This window comes from Cetorhinus maximus, chromosome 20 (assembly GCF_964194155.1).
Source record: "Cetorhinus maximus chromosome 20, sCetMax3.hap1.1, whole genome shotgun sequence".
Taxonomy (NCBI): domain Eukaryota; kingdom Metazoa; phylum Chordata; class Chondrichthyes; order Lamniformes; family Cetorhinidae; genus Cetorhinus; species Cetorhinus maximus.
In genome coordinates, this window is record NC_135898.1 from 10,421,957 (window position 1) to 10,444,727 (window position 22,771).

General features: G+C 43.7%; 1 protein-coding gene across 1 annotated transcript in view; it reads left to right on the top strand.

Annotated features, from left to right (window-relative positions):
• Positions 1-21,668, top strand: part of LOC144694635 (netrin receptor UNC5D-like) — a 454,385-nt gene extending 432,717 nt beyond the window's left edge. Inside the window, exons 15-18 of the mRNA XM_078565228.1 lie at positions 3,963-4,112; positions 9,697-9,861; positions 18,453-18,631; positions 20,650-21,668. Coding sequence (XP_078421354.1) covers positions 3,963-4,112; positions 9,697-9,861; positions 18,453-18,631; positions 20,650-20,842 — 687 coding nt within the window. The 3' untranslated portion in view covers positions 20,843-21,668. The remainder of the gene's footprint in view (positions 1-3,962; positions 4,113-9,696; positions 9,862-18,452; positions 18,632-20,649) is intronic.
• Positions 21,669-22,771: the final 1,103 nt, after the last annotated feature.

The window sequence follows — 22,771 nt, forward strand, 5'->3', positions numbered from 1 at the left end:
ATAACTAGTTCATTCATTCATGTGTGCTCTTCCCAAAGGTAGGCCTTTGCTGTCAGGGACAGGGAGAGGAGGCAGGTCCCAAGTATACCTCAACCTGAATGGGGATTGAACCCATGCTGTTGGCTTTATTCTGAACCACACGCTAACCATCTGAGGTATCCAGCCCCCTCTATAACTAGTAGTAGTCCTATCATGAGATTTATACAGCCAGAACCTCTCTACACAGGTTGCAGTCAGGCAACACAGTCTTAAGACACTTTTAACTAATCTGATCTCTCTCCCTATCTGGTTCTGGGTGAACGTGATGACTCTGAACTGAGAGCCTCATTCAGAGCTGATTTGTACTTGAGCTTCACATGTCAAAACTGACTGCTCCAGTCTGAAACCTGATAGATAGCACAATGGGCAGTGGACTGTCCACGTTGGGGGAAACATCCCACTGGGCACATAACCTTGAATTCAGCTTAGCACCAACATTTCTCAATCATTCTGGGGTCAGTCTCAATAAGGGACAGCTAGCTTTTAAAGATGAATAGAGATTACAGCACAAGAGGAGGTCATTCATCTCCTGGTGCTGGCGCTCTGATTGTGGGGGAACGTAATGAGGTTCCCTCTTTTCAGGTGATGTGCTCCTCCATTTTAAATCTGCCATCACCACCCCTCTCCTCACAAAACCCACGATTTACCCCCCCGAGCTTGTAAACTAACGGCCCAACTGCAATCACCTCTTCCTTTCCAAGGCCCTTGAACATATTATCACCTTCCAGATCTGTGGCCTCAGCTTTCCTGCAGCTTCACGTTTCAGCCTCTCTGATTGGGTTTCCGCCCCTTGCCACATCAATGAAGCAGTCCTCATCAATTCTACAAATGACATCCTTTATGTGACCGTGACATTGGTAAACAATCCATCTTCATCCTGCTGGTAAAGCACACCATCCTCCTGTTCGCGCATGAGTGCTCCTACTTTTAATTATGCCTCAAATCAATTACATTCTTATACATTGAATACTAAGTATCGCAGATTTATTAAGTGCACACCCCATGTAACAGTAAAACATAGCTGGCACAGATCGGTTGGGCAGAATGGCCTGTTACTGTATTGTAAATTGTTTGTAACATGTAATATACGTGTAAAAGATGATGCTTTCGACCCAACGTAACAATGGTTGGTTCGAACCCCCCTAGTCCTCTGTGCTGTGCCAATCCTGGCCTTTTGACCATTCCTGATTTCATTCGCTCCACCATTGGCGGCCGTGCCTTCAGCTGCATAGGTCCTAAGCTCCAGAATTCCCTCCCCAAACCACTCTACCTCTCTATCCTTCTTTAAGATCTTCCTTAAAACCTGCCTCTTCGGCCAAGTTTTTTGGTCACCTGTCCTTAGAATCTCGTCCTGTGGCCCAGTATCAATTGTTGTTTGGCCACGTTCCTGTCAAGCGCCTCAGGTGGTTTTCCCTCGATAAAGGTGCTTTATAAATGCAAGTGGTATTCTGGGTGCTGCTCCTTCTAAAATGGTGGGTTTAAAAACCAGTGTTACGGAGCTAAGAATTCAGAAAGCAGAGTCTCCGTGCTGGCTGGAAATTCTCCCCTCCTCCACTCCTTGCTGTCAGTGCTGAAGAAATGATCATTAGCTACTGTAATTGGACATAAGTTACGGCAAAATGAATTCGCAAGATTAGTCTAATAAAAGGAGTTCTCCTGTCACACAAGAAAGTGTGACAAATTTATCACAAACCACTTTGCAATCAGCCCCTTCCTGTCATGTGAGTCAGATCAAACTTCGTTCTCAGATGAAAAGAATTAAAACGTAAACTCAGGGGAGATTCATAACCAGAGAATATAAATCATGGACAAAGTGGAGTATTTATATCAGGAAAGCTGAAACCCAATTTCAAAACCTTTTTACATTCTGTCCAAATTCGCTCTCCAGTGATTTTGGTTGGTTAGGTTAAACTGGGGGCCATAGGCTGTGATTAGGAGTTTCATCAGGGCCCACTGCTGTTTTTGTACCTCGGGTGCACAAGCTCCTGGTGTGGCTCTTTCCCCACCTCTGTCCACACAGAAGCCCAAAAGCAAAGTAACATTAAGGAAATGGCCTCCCACAGTTTCTGAACTCCGCATTTTTTTTTTTGCGGATGGCCTTGCTTAGGCCAAGGGTCGTAGTTGACCAAGAGAGAATGGGGCATCTCTCATTGGCTTCAACCCTGCGACGTGAACTCTCCTTTTCTGAATGTGCAATATGTTTTCCTTTGCATTGTAGAAAGCTGTCACCAAAGGGAGATTGTAGCACTGATGGGCTACGTGTTCTGAACAAGTGGTTCTGTTCCATAATTGTGGAAGCTGCACTGTGCATGTTGGACAATGGAGGACTTGCACTTATATGGTGTCTTTTCACATCTCTGGACGCTCCTATGCACTTTTCAACCATTGCAGTACTTTTCAAGTGTTGTCACTGCTGTGATGTACACAACGGTACAGCCAATTTAGGTGCAATGAGGGCCCCCAAACGACAGTGATAGAAACTGAAATGACAATGTTCTTTTGGAATTCTTTTGGAAGTGCTTCCAACTACCCTGCCCCGCCCCTTCCCCCCGACACACACACACACACACTCCTGTCTTTAGTTGCCCAACATGTCCATTCTTCCATTCTTGGGCATTGTTAGTTAAGGGGTAAATATTGGCCAGGAGATCTTTGAATGGTACCATTGGCTGTTTTATGGGAGGGTAATGGGACCTTAGTTTAACCACTCCAACTGTTTTCACTGACAGGTTGGTTGGTAATCTGAAGGCTCAGGTTGCAGATAATTGTCAAAAGAACTAGAGGGGAGATGAGGAGAATTTCTTTGCTCATTGTTATGATCTACAGTGTAAACGGGTGACGGATTCAGACTCAACCATAACTTTCAAAAGCGATTGGATATATACTTGAAACAGAAAAAAAATTACAGGGCTCTTGGGAAGGAACAGTGGGAGTGGGATTAATTGGATAGCTCCTTCAAAGGACTCCTTTGGTGTGCATGTGTGTGATTCAGGGTGGCACCCCTGACAATGCAGAAGTCCCTCAGTACTGCACTAAGTTGTCAGCCTAGATGACATGCTTAAGGTGCTGGAGTGGGGCTTGAACCCACAACCTTCTGACTGGCAAGTAAACTACCAGGCTGACATCTACTGGCAGCCAATTCCACAGCCTTTGCAGCAGAGAGGAATTCAAGGTTGTTTTTTGTGATGCTGGTCACTGATAGATCCGGTTCTGATCAGTGAAATGGGTTGTGTTACTGATCTAAGGATTTTTCATGCAGACTGTCATTTCTACTTCAGTCATAGTCATTTTGAAGTTCAGGTTTGCAGCTCGTTTCTGGCCATTGTATCTTCCTTAGTATCCAGTGAAGTTAGGGTTGCTCATCCCCCGGGATTGCCCTGGAGTCTCCAGGAATTGTAGATTTCTTTTCGGGGCACTGCTGCGGGCCACCTGGGAGGTAAGTCAGAGGGACAGGAATGAGTTGTGTTTCTTATTAAATTTTATTTTGCCGCTTTTGTTCATTAGCTGTAAAAAAATATGAGACATGGAGGAGAATAAAAGTTGTTTGAATTACAATCAAGAATCGTACAGTCCAATAATGAAGAGTTTGTTCGTCCTCCAGTTGATATGGGAATGCAATAATTGACATGTCCGGCAATTAATGCCGGGGGTGTGGGGGGCAGGGCAGTTGAAAGCACTTCTGAAAGAATTCCACAGCCATGAAGTACCTTGGGATTTTCCTGGCACACTCGAACAGACGCTATAGAAATGCAGCCTTTCTATTTTAATTGCCCTGAATGATTTACAACTTTACAAACTCATCCTGTTGTTCACTTGCACAACAGAAAGTTCTTGTGACCACATACCTGTAAGTGTACCTGTCAACTGAGAGAGAATGTGTTCTTCACTGGCAAATATTAACTGCTGTGCTCTTTCAATGCCAGGAAGTGATGAGCGAGGAGAGGAGCCAAGGCGGAAATCTGTTGGACGAGCCCAGAACTTTACACTTCAAAGCAAACTCCTACGGCCTTCAAATCTCCATGCTTGACGTACCCCAATTCTTGTGGAGAATCAAACAACTGAGTGTATTTCAGGTACTTTCTATTCATTTGTGTGCTGCTTAGAGCATGCATGCAGACCCAGAAGTGACAGTGGATGAATGTTTACCCATAAAAAAATTATCCAATGTGCCCAATTTCGGTGTCATGTGTAAAAGAGGCAGGTGGTGGGTGGATGGAATGTAAAACAGGATCAAGAGACGTCTGCGGAGTGGGGAGGAGGTGGGCGCCGATAGATTTTGATCTTCAGTTCGTTTTGAAATGTGGGTCAGTGAGCTGCCAGTGCAAAAACACCCTCCCTCATAGGCAGCTTGGTGATAACGTAACGAAACTAATCTTAGTCCAGATAAATTCTGAGTAGGTGAGATCAAATCGCACTGTTTAACAATTTAAATAAGATCTGCTGTCAGTGAAGGTGATCATGAAGCTGTTGGATTGGTGTTTAAAAAAAAAAATGCTCGTGTGATTCAGTCAGGAGGATGATTTCCGACTTTCAGAAGTTGCAGTTGTCTGCAAACACAAAATGAAGGTTTAACAACGAATGCAAAACATACACATTGGGACTTAACATGAGCTAGGTGATGTCAAAAATGTTGGGGTAGAATTTGCAATTCCACTGACTGCAATGGAACCGAATATCAAGTGCTGCATATAATGGGCAAAAGCTCGAATACCTCCCGTTCAGTGCCACCCGAGATGAATTTATGCCCCATTGGGTTTCATAGTTTATTTGCATCGAGTAGAGATCAAGGATGACTTGGATTTTTCTTTTTCTAAACTAACCTGAAACAAATGCAAAGCTATTCCCCTTTCTTTTTAAAGATAGAAAGAAGTAATTTGTACCTATTGAACACCGTTCATGATCTTCACAACCAATAAGTGCCTTTGAAGTGTAATGGTAGGAACGGTAATGCCATTGAATGTCAATGGGAGATGATTAGATTCCATCTCCAGCAAGAGAGAATCTACCCATCTGCTCTTGATGTTCAATGGCATTACCATCAATGAATCTCCCACTATCAACATCCTGGGGGTTTGCCATTGACCAGAAACTGAATTAGACCAGCCATATAAAAACTGTCAGGAGTGTGATGGAATACTCTCCACTTGCCTGGATGAGTGTAGCTCCCACAGCACTCAAAAAGCTCAACATCATCGAGGACAAAGCAGCCTGGTCAGCACTCCATCCGCCACCTTAAACATTTACCCTCTGCACCACTGACACACAGTGACAACAGTGTGTACCATACAAGATGCACTGTAGCAACTTATAGGAACATAGGATCATAGGAGTTAGGAGCAAATTAGGTCATTCAGCCCTTCAGGCCTGCTCCACCATTTAATAAGATCATGGCTGGTCTGATTGTGGTCTCAACTTCACTTTGCTGTCTGCCCTCCCTAACCCTAGACTCCCTTGTCTATCAAAAATCTGTCTAACTCTTCAATGGCCCAGCCTCCACTGCTGTCTGGGGAGGAGAATTCCACATACTAATATATAATGCCAATAATACACATAACTCTCCAAGGCTCCTTCAACTGCACTTTCCAAACTGCAACCTCTACCACCTAGAAGGACAAGGGCAGCAGATGCATGGGAACCCCACCACCTCGAAGTTCCCCTCTAAGCCACACACCATTCTGACTTGGAAATATATCCCCGTTCCTTCACTGGGTTGAAAATCCTGGAACTCCCTCCCTGACAGTACTGCGGGTGTACCTACACCACATGAACTGTAGCGGTTCAAGAAGGCAGCTCACCACCACCTGCTCAAGGGCAATCAGGAATGGGCAATAAATGCTGGCCCAGCCAGCGATGCCCAGGTCCCGTGAAAGAATAATTTTTAAAATTAAACCGTTGTAAAGTAACAACACATTTCTCACACTACAACAGATCAAAACTTCGAAAGTACTCAATTGTCTACCGAGTGCTTTGAGACAACCTTAGGACAGGAAAGGTGCTACATAGATGCAAACCTTTCTTTCAAACACACAAGCCAATTTGTGCACAGCAATGCCCCAAAAACATCAATGGAATAAATGACTGGAGACATTTTTTTGATGGTAATGGTCAGGATGCTTGGAGAACGTCCCTGTTCTTCTTCGATCCAACCTCTCTTCATAGCTTAAGATAGCATGACATGTTACAATAGCATCATAACATGAAGATAGCAATGGACCCTTGACTCAGTTAATTCAGGCTTTATTGGGCAGGGAGGGTTCGGGTACCCTTGGGAGAAGGGGAGGGGTGGGAGGGGTCAGCTTTTAGAGGCCAGTTGGGAAGGCACAAAAGGGGAGTATCATTTTGATGTGGCCAGGGCACCCCCCCTACAAAGGATGCACCCCACTTCCTTCCTGCTTTTTCACCTAGATGGTTAAAAAACAGACTCTCGCTTGCCTGCCCACGTCAACCACATTATGACATGGGCAACATAATTTTTATTTATTCATGGGATGTGGGCATTACTGGCTCAGCAAGCACTTATTGCCCATTCCAAATTGCCCTTGTTCAGAGGGCTTTTAAGAGTCAACCACAGTGCTGTGGATCTGGAGTCATATGTAGGCAGATTTCCTTTCCTAAAGGGTGTTAAAGAACCAGATGGGTTTTTACAACAAGTGACAATGGTTTCATAGTCACCATTAGACTTTTAATTCCAGATTTTGATTGAACTCAAATTCCACCATCTTCTATGGTAGGATTTGAACCCATGTCCCTAGAGTTACCTTTGAATTAGTTATCCAGTGACAATACCACTATGCTATTGCATCCCCCATTGATAAATTGGTCAATTGGCTTATCAACAAGCTCAGTTGCCTGTTGAGGATTTATACATTTTGGGAAACATATTATGGGAAACCACCTTGTTGATGTCAGGTTCCCAGGCCAACATAACCACACCGGATTTCACACATGCGCTGGACGGCAGGAGACCCGATTTGCAAGCGTAAAATCCCAGACCAAGCATCTGGAGTGGAGCTTGAACTTTTCTGACTGAGAGACCAGAGTGCTACCCAGTGAACCAAGGCTGATATTAATATTACATATGAACCCATTTATTTTTATGTTTGCTTGAGCGTTGGGAAGTGTAATTAAATACAAAGTTAATTTATTCGTTTCAGTAATACATGCGTTTTGTAAATTGCTAATGTACCTCTTAAACATTAAGTAAAAATTCCTTGGAATATCTGAATGCAAATACTACCAATAGGTATAATTAATAATTTTCGTTGTTAGCTCTGTAATGATCATCTGCAATTTTTTATATCACTCCTGTAACCGTGACAACTTTTTGGCGAATACTTATTTGTATGAACAGGTGCAATAGTGTTATTAATGAAAGATGATTTTTTTTGCAGCCTATAATTATCCAAATTTCTTATGTAATCTGAGTGCTGAGGATCTGGAACTCTCCAGCGCGAGGAGTAGTTGAAGCAAGTCAGGTGGTAACCTGGTGCAGGGTTTCAGCAGCTAATGAAGCGAAGCAGGGATGGAGAGATGTGATGCCACGGAGGCGGTAGTAGGCAGGCTTGGTGATGGAGTGGATTATGGGGTCAGAAGCTCAGCTGAGGGTCAGGGAGGGCGTCAAAGCTGCACCTAGTCTGGTTCAGCCTCAGAGAACTGAATAGCTGAATCACAATTCCACCCACAGTAGTCCCAATTACCATAATATTTAACTTATGTTAAATATTATTGATTGAGTGTGTGAGGATAATTTTCTGACTTCAAAGGATTTTCAAACAACTTCTTATATTTACATTGTGCCTTTAACGTAATAAAATATACCAAGACACTTTGGAGGAGCAGTTATAAAGTTTTATTTGACACTGAACCGTATAAGGCAATATTAGGGTAGAGAGCCAAAAACTTGGCCAGAGAGATATGTTTGAAGGAGCATCTTAAAGGAAGAAAGAGATGGAGAGAGTTAGGGAGGTTTGGGCATTTGATTTCCAGACCTGTGGTAATCTGATGTGTAATATACCTTTAAGAAGAATGTTTTAGAACTTATTATTATGATCTTATTATCCAATGACGGAGAACTGTGGGCTACCTTCTTCGTCTGTAGTCAGTAGTGAGTAGTCCAGAGTAAGAGTCTGCAATGTAGAGACAGGGTTTGAGTTGTAAGCACACAAGTGTAGCTGCTGAGTTCTTTTGTAAATAAACAGAATGTGTTGTACATAAGAGCTGTCTACTGATCTGCGATGTCTACTGTACCAACTCAGTCATCCTGAAACAAGTGTGCAACCCGGATCCATTAGTTCAACTAAACTAGTGACCAGGATCCAACAAGACCTTAGGTCGCTTTCAACGAAGGCACGGCTCCCAATGAAGCAATTTAAAATCTGAGATGCTCAAGAGGCCAGAATGAGACGAGTGGAGCTATCCCGGTGGATTGTGGGGTTGGAGGATGTTATAGAGATAGGGAGAGACGAGGCCATAGAGAGACCTGAAAATAAGGATGAGATGTTGCTTGACTAGGAGCCTGTGCATGTCAGCGAGCCTAGGAGTGATTGTTGAAATGGGCAGCATTGTGAGGAGGAGAAAGGGCTATGGGTCCATGGTCTTGTAAGCAATGTAAACAGCATCACAGACAAATATCAGTATCATCCGGTCAACAGCCCGAGCTCCGATTCCTTGCAGAGTCCTGCGGATAATTTTTGAGGAATTTGCTTTCCTGGAGAACTTTCATTCAAGTCTCACAGCCTCCAACTGCGTTGATATTTGTACTCCTTAAGAGGCTTGTTAGGAGCTTGAGAAGTGCGAGGGGTCACGGGAGGGTGTTATAATTGTCCCAGTATCTGTGTTTCACAAAATCGTCTGCACTCAGTTGCCATCGTGTTGTCCATTAAAACACATACAAAAAGCTTTCTAACTTCCTCCACGATGAAGGAAAATGTGGCCCTGTGTCTGTATTTAACCATCCAGCCATCAGTCACCAGATGGTTTTTCCAACTCTTGTTTAATGGATGCCACTCAAGACTAGTTGAAGCCCATTTAGGGGCAAGATGGTGGCATAGTGTTAGTGAACTAGTCATATAGAGGCCCAGGCTAATTCCCTGGGGACATGGGTTCAAATCCCACTACAGTAGCTGGTCTAACAGTGACCATGAAACTATCATCGATTGTCATAAGAACCCATCTGGTTCACTAATGTCCTTTAGGGAAGGAAATCTCCCATCCTTGCCTGGTCTGGCCTACATGTGACTCCAGGCCCACAACAATATGGTTGACTCTTAACTGCCCTCTGATAAGGCCTAGCAAGTCACTCAATTTGAGGGCAGTTAGAGATGGTCAACAAGTGCTGGCCTTGCCAGCAATGCCCACATCCCATGAAAGAAGAAAACAAAATTACTGAGAATTCTGTATTTCCATGCCTCTCTTGTGCTTGTTTTATGTCCTAGGGACACCCCTTAAAGTCAACCTGCTTACAAGTGTATATTTCAAGAATATATTCGTCACATCCCCTTTCACTTCACTCTTTGTGTCAATGTAATTAAATTCTATCTTGTTCTTCAGATTCAGGAGTACCGTAGACGAGAACTCTTGTTAATGTCGATCTATTGTTTTTAAAAATATATATATTTTTTCTGGAGGGAGCCTGATTCTGTCTTCTGTCTCCAGCAGGAATTTGCCTTTTCCCATATCTGGTGCAGGAACCAGCAGCCTCTGCCCTGTGCCTTTAGGGTGGAAAGATTCAACTCAGCAACCACACAGCTCTCCTGTAAGATCTGCGTCCGCCAGCTAAAAGGCGATGAGCAGGTCTTTCATCTCAACACCTCCATCCTCGAGGTAAACCTCGTAGCCACGTTTCTCTATGGGGAGCCTAGATTTTGGGTTGGCCTCGAGACCATTGTGACAGCTAGATTCTGAACTCGTACAGCGGAGAAGCTGGTGGTGGTGCAGTGGGTAGTAGCATCCCTGCCTTTGAGCCAGAAGCTCTGGGTTTGAGTCCTGCTCTGGAAAGTGATGGCCAAGGAAGGTGCATTCATAACATGGCGACGCGGAAATCCTCCCCATACGTGCCAGTGATTTGTAAGAGTGGGAGAGATTCCTGGTCAGCCAAGTGATGGAATGAAAACTCGAGCCCTGAGCACCACGATCCATAGCTTCAGACTAGAACATGTATGTAAAAGTGACTGTTGCCAGAGCAACTTAAACTCCCTGTCCGAGTTTTAACTCCCCACCACCATAGCAGAGAAGGGAGCCCTTCGGTTCATCAAGTCATTCCTGAGCATCTTTTTTCCTTCAAGTATTTGTCCAATTCCCTAGTAAGGGCTATTATTGAATCTGTCTCAACCACCCTATCAGTCTGCGCAATCCAAAACCTAACAGGAAAGGTTTTCCTCACATCACCTCTGATTCTTTTGCCAAACATCCTAAATCTGTGCCCTCTGCTGGTCGATCCTTCAACCATTGGAGACAGTTTCTTTATATTTACTGGACCTAAACCTTTCATGATTTGAAACAAACCTTTCGGAAAAGAAAGTCTATAGCTCACTTGGTGTTGATGTTTTGTCTTGATTTGTTTGTTTGCTGGCACTGCAAGAAAGCCTATAAGACAGTCCCTCAGGAGACAACTTCTGACCTTGAAGCTTCAACTGTTGAGGCCATCTCAAACCTAACTGGCTTCCATTTTTAAATGGCCCTTGCCATTTCAATCTGTGAGTAAAGGCATGTTTCCCAGCAAATGTTCCCACTTCACGGAATGCCATTCAAAATTAAAAGGCAAAGGGAAGCATCCTGAAGATGTTCAACCTTCCATCCAGGTGTGACACTGCCTGTCCTAGGAAGCATGGAAATAAAAATTGGTTGTTTATACCCTGCCGGGAGGGTAAAATCTACCCCATGTGGTGCAGGCTATATTTAAGTATCAGGGTGCTAAAGCCTTGGAGAGGACACAGAAGAGATTTACTGTAATAGTACCAAGGATGAGGGATTTCAGTTACATGGAGAGACTGGAGAATCTGAGATTGTTTGCCTTCGAGCAGGCGAGGTTAAGGAGCGTTCAAATTTATGAAGCTTTCTTTAAATTCATTCGCAGGATATGGGTATCACTTGCTAGGCCAGCATTTGTTGCCCATCCCTAATTGCCCTTGAGAAGGTGGTGAACCACTGCAGTCCCTGTGGTGTAGGTACACCCACAATGCTGTTAGAAAGGGGATTCCAGGATTTTGACCCAGCGACGGTGAAGGATATATTTCCAAGTCACAATGGTGAGTGGTTTGGAGGTGAACTTTGAGGTGGTGGTGTTCCCATGTATCTGCTGCCTTTGTTCTTCTAAATGTTAGCAGCCGTGGGTTTGGAAGGTGCTGTTGAATGAGCCTTGGCAAGCTGCTGCCATTGTGTGTCAGTGGTGGTGGAGAGAGTGAATGTTTAGCATAAGGTTTCATATAGATGAAATAATGAGAAAGTATTTTCAGTGGCAACTTGAGGAAACAGATTTAAGGTGATTGACAGAACAGCCAGCGGCAAGAGGAGGAGAATTCTTTAGTACAGCAAGTTGAGATCTGGAGCGCGCTGCCTGAAAAGGTGGTGGAAGGAGATTCAATAATAATTTCCAAAAGGGATTTGTATTAATGCTTGAAGTGGAAAATCTTGCTGGGCGATGGGGAAAGAACAGGGGAGTGGGATTCAATGAACAACTCTTTCAAGACACCTGCCATAGATGCAATGGGCTGTATCATTCTATGAAATGTTCTTTTCTGTTTGAGGGTGAGATATATTTACTTATATTTTTTTTTAAGAGGAACCTGCAGGTTTTACTTTTTTTTTTGAAACAAGTTGTACAAAAATCCGTAGTTTTAGATCCTTTGCACAGAAGAGGAAACATTCCAAGTCGTGATTCTCCATGAGGTCAAGTCCATGATGACTAGTTCTTCTAAACCTAAGCTGCTCTAGTTCTCCATTGTGGCCCTTCCTTTAGGCCTTGACAGGAGCTGCCTTACAGATTTCATCAAGCTTGCATATGGATTAATTCAGATCCTGTGGTGTCAGGTAGTTCAGCCAACTTAGGTCCAGATGCTCTGTGAGAACTTGCCATTTGTAGAGGACAATGTGTACTCTGTGATTAAAGCAAGCTTAGCCCTTCAGTCAACCATGGGCCATTTTTAGCAGGTTCTTAATGAACATTTTGTCAAAGTATGCAGCCCACAATTAACTATTTTCATCCTGGTGTGTCATAAATGGTCTTTTGTAAACTTCATTTACAGGATGTGGGGGTTGCTGGCAAGACTGGCCACGTACCTGCCTCATAACCAAGACTGCCTACCTCCTATCCGTAATATCGCTCATCTCTGTCCCTAACTCGGGCCATGTGTTGCTGAAACTGCCATCCACACCTTCTTCCCTCTCGACTCAACTATTCCAATGCTCTCCCGCCTGACACCCAACTTTCCAGGAACTCGGACCCATGCAAAACTCTGCAATCAATATTCTAGCCCGCACCAAGTCCTGTTCACCCATCAGCCCTGCGCTCCTTGACTCATATTGGCTCCTGGTACAGCAACGCCTCGATTTTAAAATTTTCAACCTTCCTTTCAAATCTCTCTGCGGCCCACCCGCCCTCCCTATCTCTATAATCTCCTCCAGCCCCACAGCCCTTCCAGGTCTCTGTGCTTCTCCAATTCCAGCCTTTTGCACGCCACCAGTTTGAGTTGATCCATGGCGACGGCAGCACCTTCAGCTGTCTGGACCCGAGGCTCAAGAATGACCTCCCTAAGCCTCTCTGACTCTCTCCTCCTTTAAGGCATTCCTTGAAACCCACCTCTTAGACTAATCTTTTGGTCGCCTGTGCTATTATCTCCCTGCAAAAGCAACAACACGACAGATGATGAAACTTTGAAATAAAAACAAAAAATGCTGGAAATGTTCAGCAGGTCTGTGGAGGGAGAAACAAAGTTCACCACCGATGGCTCACTGGTTCTGATGAAGGTGTTACGATCTGTGTAGAGACTGATAACTTATAAGAAGAAATTCATACTTCCAGTAAATGGCTGAAAGGATCAATCAACAAGATTTGAAGTTTTAAAACTTTTACTGTGACACACAAACTCGAAGCAACATGACTAAACACTACTTCAGTAGGCAGCTTATATTCTAAACTACAGACAAGATTCCCCATTTAACATGTAAAATGACCGAAAATCTCCCTCTGTAGTTATAATTTACACTGTCCCCTCAGTAGACATTTGATTCTCCAGGACACGGTCCAAAGTGATTCTTAGCTATTTTTTTTTTCTTTTCCAGCTGGACAACTTCTACTCCCTGATCTAAATTTCACAGTGTGGATTACTCTGGAGATCCCCCCCCTCTATCCAAAGCAAGGCAAATCTGCCAGCTTTGTTTAAACTCTTCAGACTTTTGTCTCTTCAATCTAAGCATGAGCTCCCACCATCATTTTGTATGGTGAACAATAGAGACTTGCTACCTCTATCTCTTCATTCTCTCTCTCTCTCTCTCTTTTTCATATTCATGCAGACTGACCCTGTCTATGAGGTTCAGTGGTGTTTAGGAAAACTCACTCCTAGAATGGCTTCCAATGGGCTTTTCCTGTCTCAAAACCCATCTCCATGGCTATGTGAATCACAAGGGTCTTGTATCCAGGTGTAAATGGTAATTAGCTATCCTCTAGAGCCCCACAACTCCATACTATTTTGGAATTAAATAGACAGTTTAGAGTATAACCATTTACAAGACCTGCCATTCCTAACACCTCCCCGTGACTTGGAGACTAACAGTCTATCCACCATCAGGACAGCTGCATGGTCATTGTTTACAAATGTGCATATTTTGCATCATCTTCCTAGTAAAACAACCTACCCATCCCCCTTTAACCTTGAGTAAGCAAGCCACTCAGGCTTGTTGTCAGTAGAATTCAGAACAAATCACATGATGCCTTCATTCCCCTATTTTACCCTAAAGACACAGTCCCTAAACATAACAATCTTACAAAGCCTCACATTTGTACCCGAGTTGTCAAACTAAAACGTTAACAAAAAGCTTCTTACGTTGCTCGGTGTCAAATATTCTTTTAAAATGCTCCTGTGAAGCATCTTGGAAGGGTGATATATAAATGTAAGTTATTCCCAACCCCTGGTCGCCCATTGTTTGATACAACTGAGTGACTTTTTCAACCACTTCAGGGAACAGTTAACAATCAGTCGTATTGGTGTAGAACTGGATTCAGGTCCACACTTGGTATGGACAGCAGGTTTCATCCCAAAAAAAAAAAGTTGAGATTTTCCGACAATCCAGTTTTATGTTCATTATTATTTAGAGATTTTTTTGGACTGATTTCAAGTTCTCAAACTGCCAGTTGAATTCACATACCTGAATTAATACTCCAAATTTGAGCATCACTAGTCCAGCAGCAAAACCACACCAGGACTGTATTCCCCAAGAATGGTGTTAATGACAATCCATAGACATGTCTTCCTGGGAACTGTGGCCTGACACCTATCAAGAGCATTTACGCCGATGACTGTGGGGATTGCAGGAGACTCCGGCTTCATTACCCCTCCTTTCTCAAGAGAAAGTCCACTTCTTCATATAATACTGCACCTTCTTTGTGGCCATCGTTGAGTTTTGTAGAGGGAAATTGTACAGATGTCATTAATAGTTGGCATAATCTGAGTTGAAGAAGCTTTTTAACCACTCACTGGACTGGAGCCCAATTCCTCTTCAGTTTCATAACTAGATTAGCTGCTCAACAAAGATATATCCCAGTGAGGAAGAAGGATTCAAGGAAGGTGATAAACCAACCAATGGTTAACCAAGGAAGTTAAGGACATTATCAAATTGAAAGAAAAAGCATACAATGTGGCAAAGATTAGTGGTAAACCAGAGGATTGGGAAAGTTTTAAAAACCAACAAAAGATGACCAAAAAAAAGAGGGAGAAAATAAGCTTTGAGTGTAAACTAGCAAGTAATATAAAAACGGACAGAAAGATTCTTTAAATATATAAAAAGGAAGAATGAGGCCAAAGTGAACATAGGCCCCTTAGAGAATGAGGCTGAGGAAATAATAATGGGGAACCAGGAAATGGCAGAGGAGCTGAATAAATACTTTGCTTCTGCACAGTAGCAGATACTAATAGCATTCCAAAAATACCAAATAGTCAAGGGGCAAAATGGGGTTGGAAATAAACATAATAGCAATCACTAGAGGAAAAGTACTAGGGAAACTAATGGAGCTAAAGGCCGATAATTTCCATGGACCTGATGCATTACATCCTAGGATATTACAGGAAGTAGCTACAGAGATAGTGGATGCACTAACAGTAATCTTCCAAGAATCCTTAGATTCTGGAAAATTCCCAGAGGATTGGAGAATGGCCAATGTAACACCCTTATTCAAACAAGGAGGGAGACAAAAAACAGGTAACTATAGGCCAGTTAGCTTAACATCTGTCATTGGGAAAATGTTGGAGTCTGTTATAAAGTACGTAATAGCAGAGCATCTAGAAATACATAATCTAGTCAAGCAGAGTCAGCATGGCTTCATGAAGGGGAAGTCATGCCTCACAAATTTATTAGAATTCTTTGAGGAGGTAACAAGCAGGATAGATAAAGGGAAACCAGTAAATGTTAAATATTTGGATTTCCAAAAGGTGTTTAATAAGGTACTGCACATAAGGCTACTTAATAAGATAAGAGCCCATGGTGTTGGGGGTAGTATGGGTAGAGGATTGGCTAACTAATAGAAGACAAAGAGCTGGGATAAAGGGAGCATTTATCCTCAGGCAACCTGTAACTAGTGGAGTGCCCCAGGGATCAGTGTTGGGGCCTCAATTATTTATAATATATATTAATGACTTGGATAAGGGAAGTAAATGTACTATTGCCAAGTTTGCAGATGACACAAAAATAGGTAGGAAGGTAAGTGGTCAGGATGACACAAAAAGTCTACAGAGAGGTATGGACAGGTTAAGTGAGTGGGCAAAAACTTGGCAGATGGAATATAAGGTGGGAAAATGTGAGGTTATGAACTTTGGCAGGAAGAATAGAGGAGCTGAATATTATTTAAATGGAGAAAGACTGCGGAAGGTTGCAGCACAGAGGGATTTGGGGGCCCTTGTGCATGAATCCCAAAAAGCTAGCATACAAGTTCAACAGATAACAGATGGCAAATGGAATGTTGGCCTTTATTTCAAAGGGAATGGAGTATAAAAATAGGGAAGTCTTGCTAAAACTATACAAGGCACTAGTTGGACCACACCTAGAATACTGTGAACAATTTTGGTCCCCTTATCTAAGGAAAGATACACTGGCATTGGAGGCAGTCCAGAGAAGGTTCACTAGGTTGATCCATGATATGGAGGGATTTTCTTATGAGGAGAGGTTGAGTAGGTTGGGCCTGTACTCATTGGAGTTTAGAAGAATGAGTGGCGACCTTATTGAAACATATAAGATTCTTAGGGGGCTTGACCGGGTAGATGCTGAGAGGTTGTTTCCCCTTGTGGAAGAGTCTGGGACCAGAGGGCATAATCTCAGAGTAAGGGGTCACCCATTTAAAACAAAGATGAGGAGGAATTTCTCCTTTCAGAGGGTAGTGAATCTGTGGAATTCTTTACTACAGAGGGCTGTAATGGCTGGGTCATTAAATATATTCAAGGCTGAGACAGACAGATTTTTAATCAGTAAGGGAATCGAGGGTTATGGGTAAAAGTCAGGAAAGTGGAGTTGAGGATTATCAGATCAGCCATGATCTCATTGAATGGCAGAGCAGGCTCGATGGGCCGAATGGCCTACTCCTGCTCCTACGTCTTATATTATGGACAACATTGCTCTATTAAATTCATCTCTTCACATTGAGGTGCATTGCAGAAACGCAATGAAATTCACTTAGGTTATGAATAACAACGCAAGTCCTCTATGAGGTGGAGAACTACCAGTTCTGGGATAATTTTTAGAAAGGATATTTTAATTCAATTAATTTTTTTCCTCCTTCCTCCAAGGAGCCTTCGCTTAGGGAATTGGAAAAAAAATTTTTTAATACACAATGTACTCAAATCTTTTTCACGTCAGTCTTATGCCTAAATATTCAGTGATCATTTGGATCTGTCCATGTTGTTTATCGGAAAGAGATATTTCTGTGAGATTTTTAAGGAAGAGTATATTAATGCAAGCAGAGTACCCTGCATACCTCATTGCATCCAGTATATTCGTGTATCTATGAGCTGATTGTAAGTGGTACTTGGATGGCAGGACACCAGACAAATCATACACAGTAACACCAATATTTCTTTCAGCCAGCAGTATTAATTTATTTGGAAGGTTTGCTATGAGGTGTTCCCAATTGACAAATTTTTCTTAAATAATACACCAGCATGACTATGGTCCTGGACAATATATTTGGAACGCATGTTTTGAGGACATGGTCTGCAGGGTACCTGTGTGAAGAAGTGCGATGACGTGGCAGATGATGTGTGCCAGGTGGATCAAATCCACAAGGGAAACTTGATCACGCTATCACAACGGTTTTGCAATTTGTATTTATTTCGAGATACATGGCCTGAATTCAGAAGTAATGAGTCCGCTGACTTCAGAGACTTTTTAAAAAAAATTAAATTAAACATTTATCAACAACAGAAAAGATTTGTAGCACATACATAGGTCGACAAATTACCACTATAATAACTCCTAAAACCCCTAACTAACCTGGCTTCCAGTTAAAAAGAAATGGATTTTAGATAGACCCAGCAAGTTTAACAGAACAGCCTGGACAGTGGAATTCCAAGTGGCTTTATCCCAGCTTCGGTTTCTGTAGACAGCAGACTTAATGCACAAAAACTGGAGACTTCTCACACTTCTGGTAGATCTTACAATGCCTTCCTCCTGACACGCAGCATTAGCCTCCTTTATACATGTTTCTCCCTTTAATGTGCAAATTCCATTGTCCATATGTCTGTGGAACTTTACCTTTCTCATTATATAAATCTTTTGATGTTACCACTATGTTGTCAATACCCTTGAGAAAAATAAACACATTCCTTAACTTGCTTGTCTAGCTATTAACAGACTGAGATCCCTTTGTAAACCAAATCCAAATCTAAAAATGCAAATTCCCTTTACACCTTACATACTGAGACCCCAACCATGTTTATTCATTAACATATTAAAGACACTTCTACACCTTACTCCTTTTGAAAAGTACAACCTGCAGTCTGCTTGGCGACAGGATGTAATTAAATCTCACACAGAGACGCTATCCAAATCCCACCATTAACCTACTTTTACAATAAATCACAATAATATTATGAGAGCTATTATACTTTAGTGACAAGGAGTAACTTTCTTTTCAATATATGTTACCTTAGTATGAATGTGACAGCTCTTTGCAATTGTTGACGATTGTTAAACACCCCGATCTACTCTTACAGAACGAGAGAGAAGCTGTTCACTTCTGTGCGCAGGCTGCAAGTGATGTGGCCACTTTAGCAGGTCCCAAAACGTTTAAGATCCCGTATTCCATCAGACAGAAAATCTGTTCCACCTTTGACGTTCCCAGTGCTTCAGGCAAAGACTGGCGGCTGTTAGCACAAAAACTCCACATCGACAGGTAAATGAAAGCAAAGCAAATCAACTGGGGCAAGCTGGTGACTCAGAACCTCCCTAAAAGTGAGACTTTGTCTTAATTTAGGTTTAAGTTTGCACAATCATTTTCATATTGCCATGGCGTATCTGAAAAGAGCGGAACTAGCTTGAGTCTGGAGTCTGTGTATAGCAGTTATGCCAGAGTGAGGGAAAGGGACTAATGAAGGCTTATTTTAGGCTGATCTCCAGTTATGTGTTGCTTTAGTCATGTAGAAGGACCATGCAAGGAGCATTTTGAGAACCAGAGTGTGCATAATTTCTCTGGTCATATAAAGTGACATTCCCTTACTGCGTGGCAACTGTCTGAGGCTGAATCAGGCCATTCAGTATCTTATTCTGACCCCGTGGCCGCACCATTACCAAAACTGACTAATTCCAGCTCGGTAACATTGCCTGACTCTGCCCCTGCCTCAGTTCACCTGATGCTGAAGCCCCCTTTCTGTATTCAGTTCTGGTCATCACACTTCAGGAAGGATGACACAGTGTGGCAGTGGGGCGCAGAGGTGATTTATGAGAATGGTACCTGGCTTTGAAGGACTTCAGTTATGCGGAGAGACTGCAGAAGTTGGGATTGTTGTCCTCGGAGTTCCTGTGTGTGTGTGTGTCAATATTTGCAGGCTGTCCTGGGCAGGGAGTCACTATTTACATGGGCATGTCATAGGAAGTGTGTTCCCAACAACACGCTAATGTTTGCCAAGACTCCATCCCCAACACAGGAAAGCTTGAGAACCCCTGTTGTGGAGCATTGCCAAAACCGAGAAACTGTAAAATCAAGTCCTGTCTTGGGATGGAAAGAACAGAAACAACAGTGGTAGGTGACCGAGTGCAGTAGCCCACACATTGGCCTTGCTTGAGACTAAAAGAGATGGTAAGGGCACAGGGTCAGTATCTCCTCAGTTGACTAGAGGTTGTGAAGAGGAGATATCGATCACATGACCACCGAGAGGCAGAAGATTACAGGATCTGTGGACTAAATGATCTGTGTTTTTGTCCCCCTTTCCCAGTATTTTTCTCTGCTCTCTTCTTCTAAAGGTGTTATTGTCACATATCATCGCCGGCAGGTGTCCTCAGGTACTTTGCCTGATTGGCCGGTGTTCAGCCTAGATATCCAGCTCTGGTAAGCCATTCAGCTACGAATGGCATGGCTGCCCACCTTGATAGTTCCGAGCCAGTGTCCATACATACAAAAACAGAATTACCTGGAAAAACTCAGCAGGTCTGGCAGCATCGGTGGAGAAGAAATCAGTTAACGTTTCGAGTCTTCATGACCCTTCGGCAGAACTGAGTATCATACTCAGTTCTGCCGAAGGGTCATGAAGACTTGAAACGTTAACTGATTTCTTCTCCACCGATGCTGCCAGACCTGCTGAGTTTTTCCAGGTAATTCTGTTTTTGTTTTGGATTTCCAGCATCCGCAGTAGCTTTTAGCTTTTTGTTTTTATCTCCATACATACATACTCCCAGTAGATACCATGGACTGGCAGGGTCATTGGGCAGTGGTCATTGCCCTTCAACCTTGGTGTGCTGAGCCAGTTGCAGAGATCCCAACTCTCAACCCAAGTGAGATCTAAGGTCAGAAGACATAGGAGGTCATTTTTACTTTGGGTGGTATTGTAGAAGGGGTGACACGGGAGCAACCACCCACTGCTCATCTCTCCCCAATTTTCGTTCGACTTTGACGGTTGCAATAGATCAATTTTAAAGTATCCTCGAAAGTGGGCAAGTGGCCAATTTTAGAGAGACAGGAACAGAAACGGAAAGTGCTGGGGAAAAAAACTCAGCAGGTCTGGCAACATCTGTGGCGAGAGAAACAAGAGTTAACATTTCGAGTCTGTGTGACCCCCCTCCCCACCACCTTCTTCAAAGTCTTTAGAAAGACTGGATCAGTTTTCAGGACATTGATGGGTGACTGATTTTTCATTAGATGGCCTAGGGATCCTGAAACTCTCTTGACTGTGGCCTTTCTGTCCTTGTGCTTGGCAGGAACCTGAGCTACTTTGCGGTTAGGAGCAGCCCGGCTGGTACCCTCTTGGACATATGGGAGGCGCAGCATCAAAATGACAGAGACCTTGACTCCTTAGCCAGCGCCCTGGAGGAGATAGGCAGGATCCAGTGTCCTGCCTCCATGAAGACTGAGGGCGACGGCGACGAATCAGACTACAACTACGGGGGATGAGTCCGAGTCCCTTCACCAGCGCCCCAGGACAACCCTGGGTCCACCCAGCTCCAGCCCTGAGCAAGCTCCCGCTCAGTCACACTATCGGAAAGATTTCTCAGGAAATGCAACATGGTTTACTGTCCAGATCTTTGGATGTGTATGTAAATAGGATTTATCTGTAAATATCTCCAACCAGGGTGTGCGCCCATTATGAATGATCGGGTCAATTCAAGCATTGTTGTGTCGACCGGTTGCACACGACGAGAGAGCAGGTTCTGTCCGCTTGTCGGAAGGGGAAATTCATGGAATTATTTATTCCCGCCGTTACTTCGCCGCTCCTCCCGCCGCTACTACGCCGCGTCCGCCCCACCCCGCGCGTCAGAAATTCCGTCCACCGCAGAGCGCGCAGAGGGATTTCCCAACTTTCGCTATTTCGATTTATCCCTGTGGCAGTGAGAAGGGAGCGAGTTGGGTGTTAATAGTTAACATTTTGAGCTATCGATTCCTATTGACCTATTTAAACAATCAATCAATCCTTGTCCTGGTGGGTGTGAATTGAACAGGGTGGGGGGAGGCGTTAACCCATTTAAAAGCTAGTGATTTTTTTGTGTGTGTTGGTTGTTCTGCTGTGAAGTGCGGGGGGGGAGGTAATGGAATAAATAGATGGCAGCTTGTTAAACGACCCTCATAGGTAACATCCCAGCTAGTTTCCTCACGGGCGCATTTTAATCAGGGTTGAACAGCAATTGCCAACTCTGCTCTTGAACGTAGTCCTGAAGGTTTGACCGCCCACCTGACAACTCCCCCACCCCCCCCGCCCCCCTCAATCAAATCGCCTTTTCTCAAAAAAATAAAGAAAAAGGAAAAACACACGTCCCAGTGGCCCCCGTAAGACCTGAAGACCCTTGTTCGGAAGCCCACAGCCCCCGTGGGTGGCGAGCGGTGCAACAGTCTCTGAACATTCTGCCTTTTCACTCCGACAACTCTGGTGGCGGTCACCTCGCGTCTGTAACTGTGTCCTCTCGGACACCAATCTACCTGTGAGCATCTCCTTATCGTTTAGTCACGCCTGTGCTCCCCCCCAACCCCCGGAGACATTTGTCTTCTCCCCCCTTCTCCGGTTTGGGGGAACAGCCATCAAGTGTAATCCAAGGGTCACACAATTCGTGATCTGCACTTGGCCACCGAAGCGCTGAACGGGGTGAGCTTCACCCTCCTTCGGCATTGGCTGCCAGCAGCTGTGACCCCCCCCTCCTTCCTTAGAGATGGATTAAACAACCCTCTCCAGAAAAAAAAAAATCCTTCTGGTTGAAAAAGATTGTCACCTTTGGGAACTGAACCCCCCTCTCCGCAATAACCAACCGTGCTCCTAACGTTAATCAGTCCGTGTCCGTGTGTAACGTCCAGTGCATGTTGACGTGTAAGCTTCGCAAATAATAAACAATCAGCTGAAGACAGATGTGTACACATCTGTACACACCCAGAGCCAAGTCAGGGTTTTTTTTCAAGTGTGCACCAGGATGCAGAGACACACATCCTTTTTCAACCAGAAGGAGTTTTTATTTTGTTTGTTTGTTTGTTTTTGGAGAGGGTTGTTTAATCCATGAGACATGATTGCCCAGGAAGTTTTGCCCTGCCAGTATTGTAATCCCTTGGTTCTGTTTCCACCCCCACCCACCCCCCACGTCAAAGCTCATGAGAGATACAGAAAATGTCTGGAAGGGCAGAAAAACAACTCTAATTGATCTGGCAGTGGGAGCAGTGCGGTGATACTTTTCAAACCAAGTGCTGGTTTAATCAGTCGCTGAAATAATTGTTGCACCCACTTACAGAAGTAACTGTTCCATTCTCCTCTTGTTCCTTGTGAATATTGTCTTGTTCATTCACATCTGACGTATATGTTCCTGCTAAACTCTTGACGGATTTTGTAAGCTATTTACTAATGCC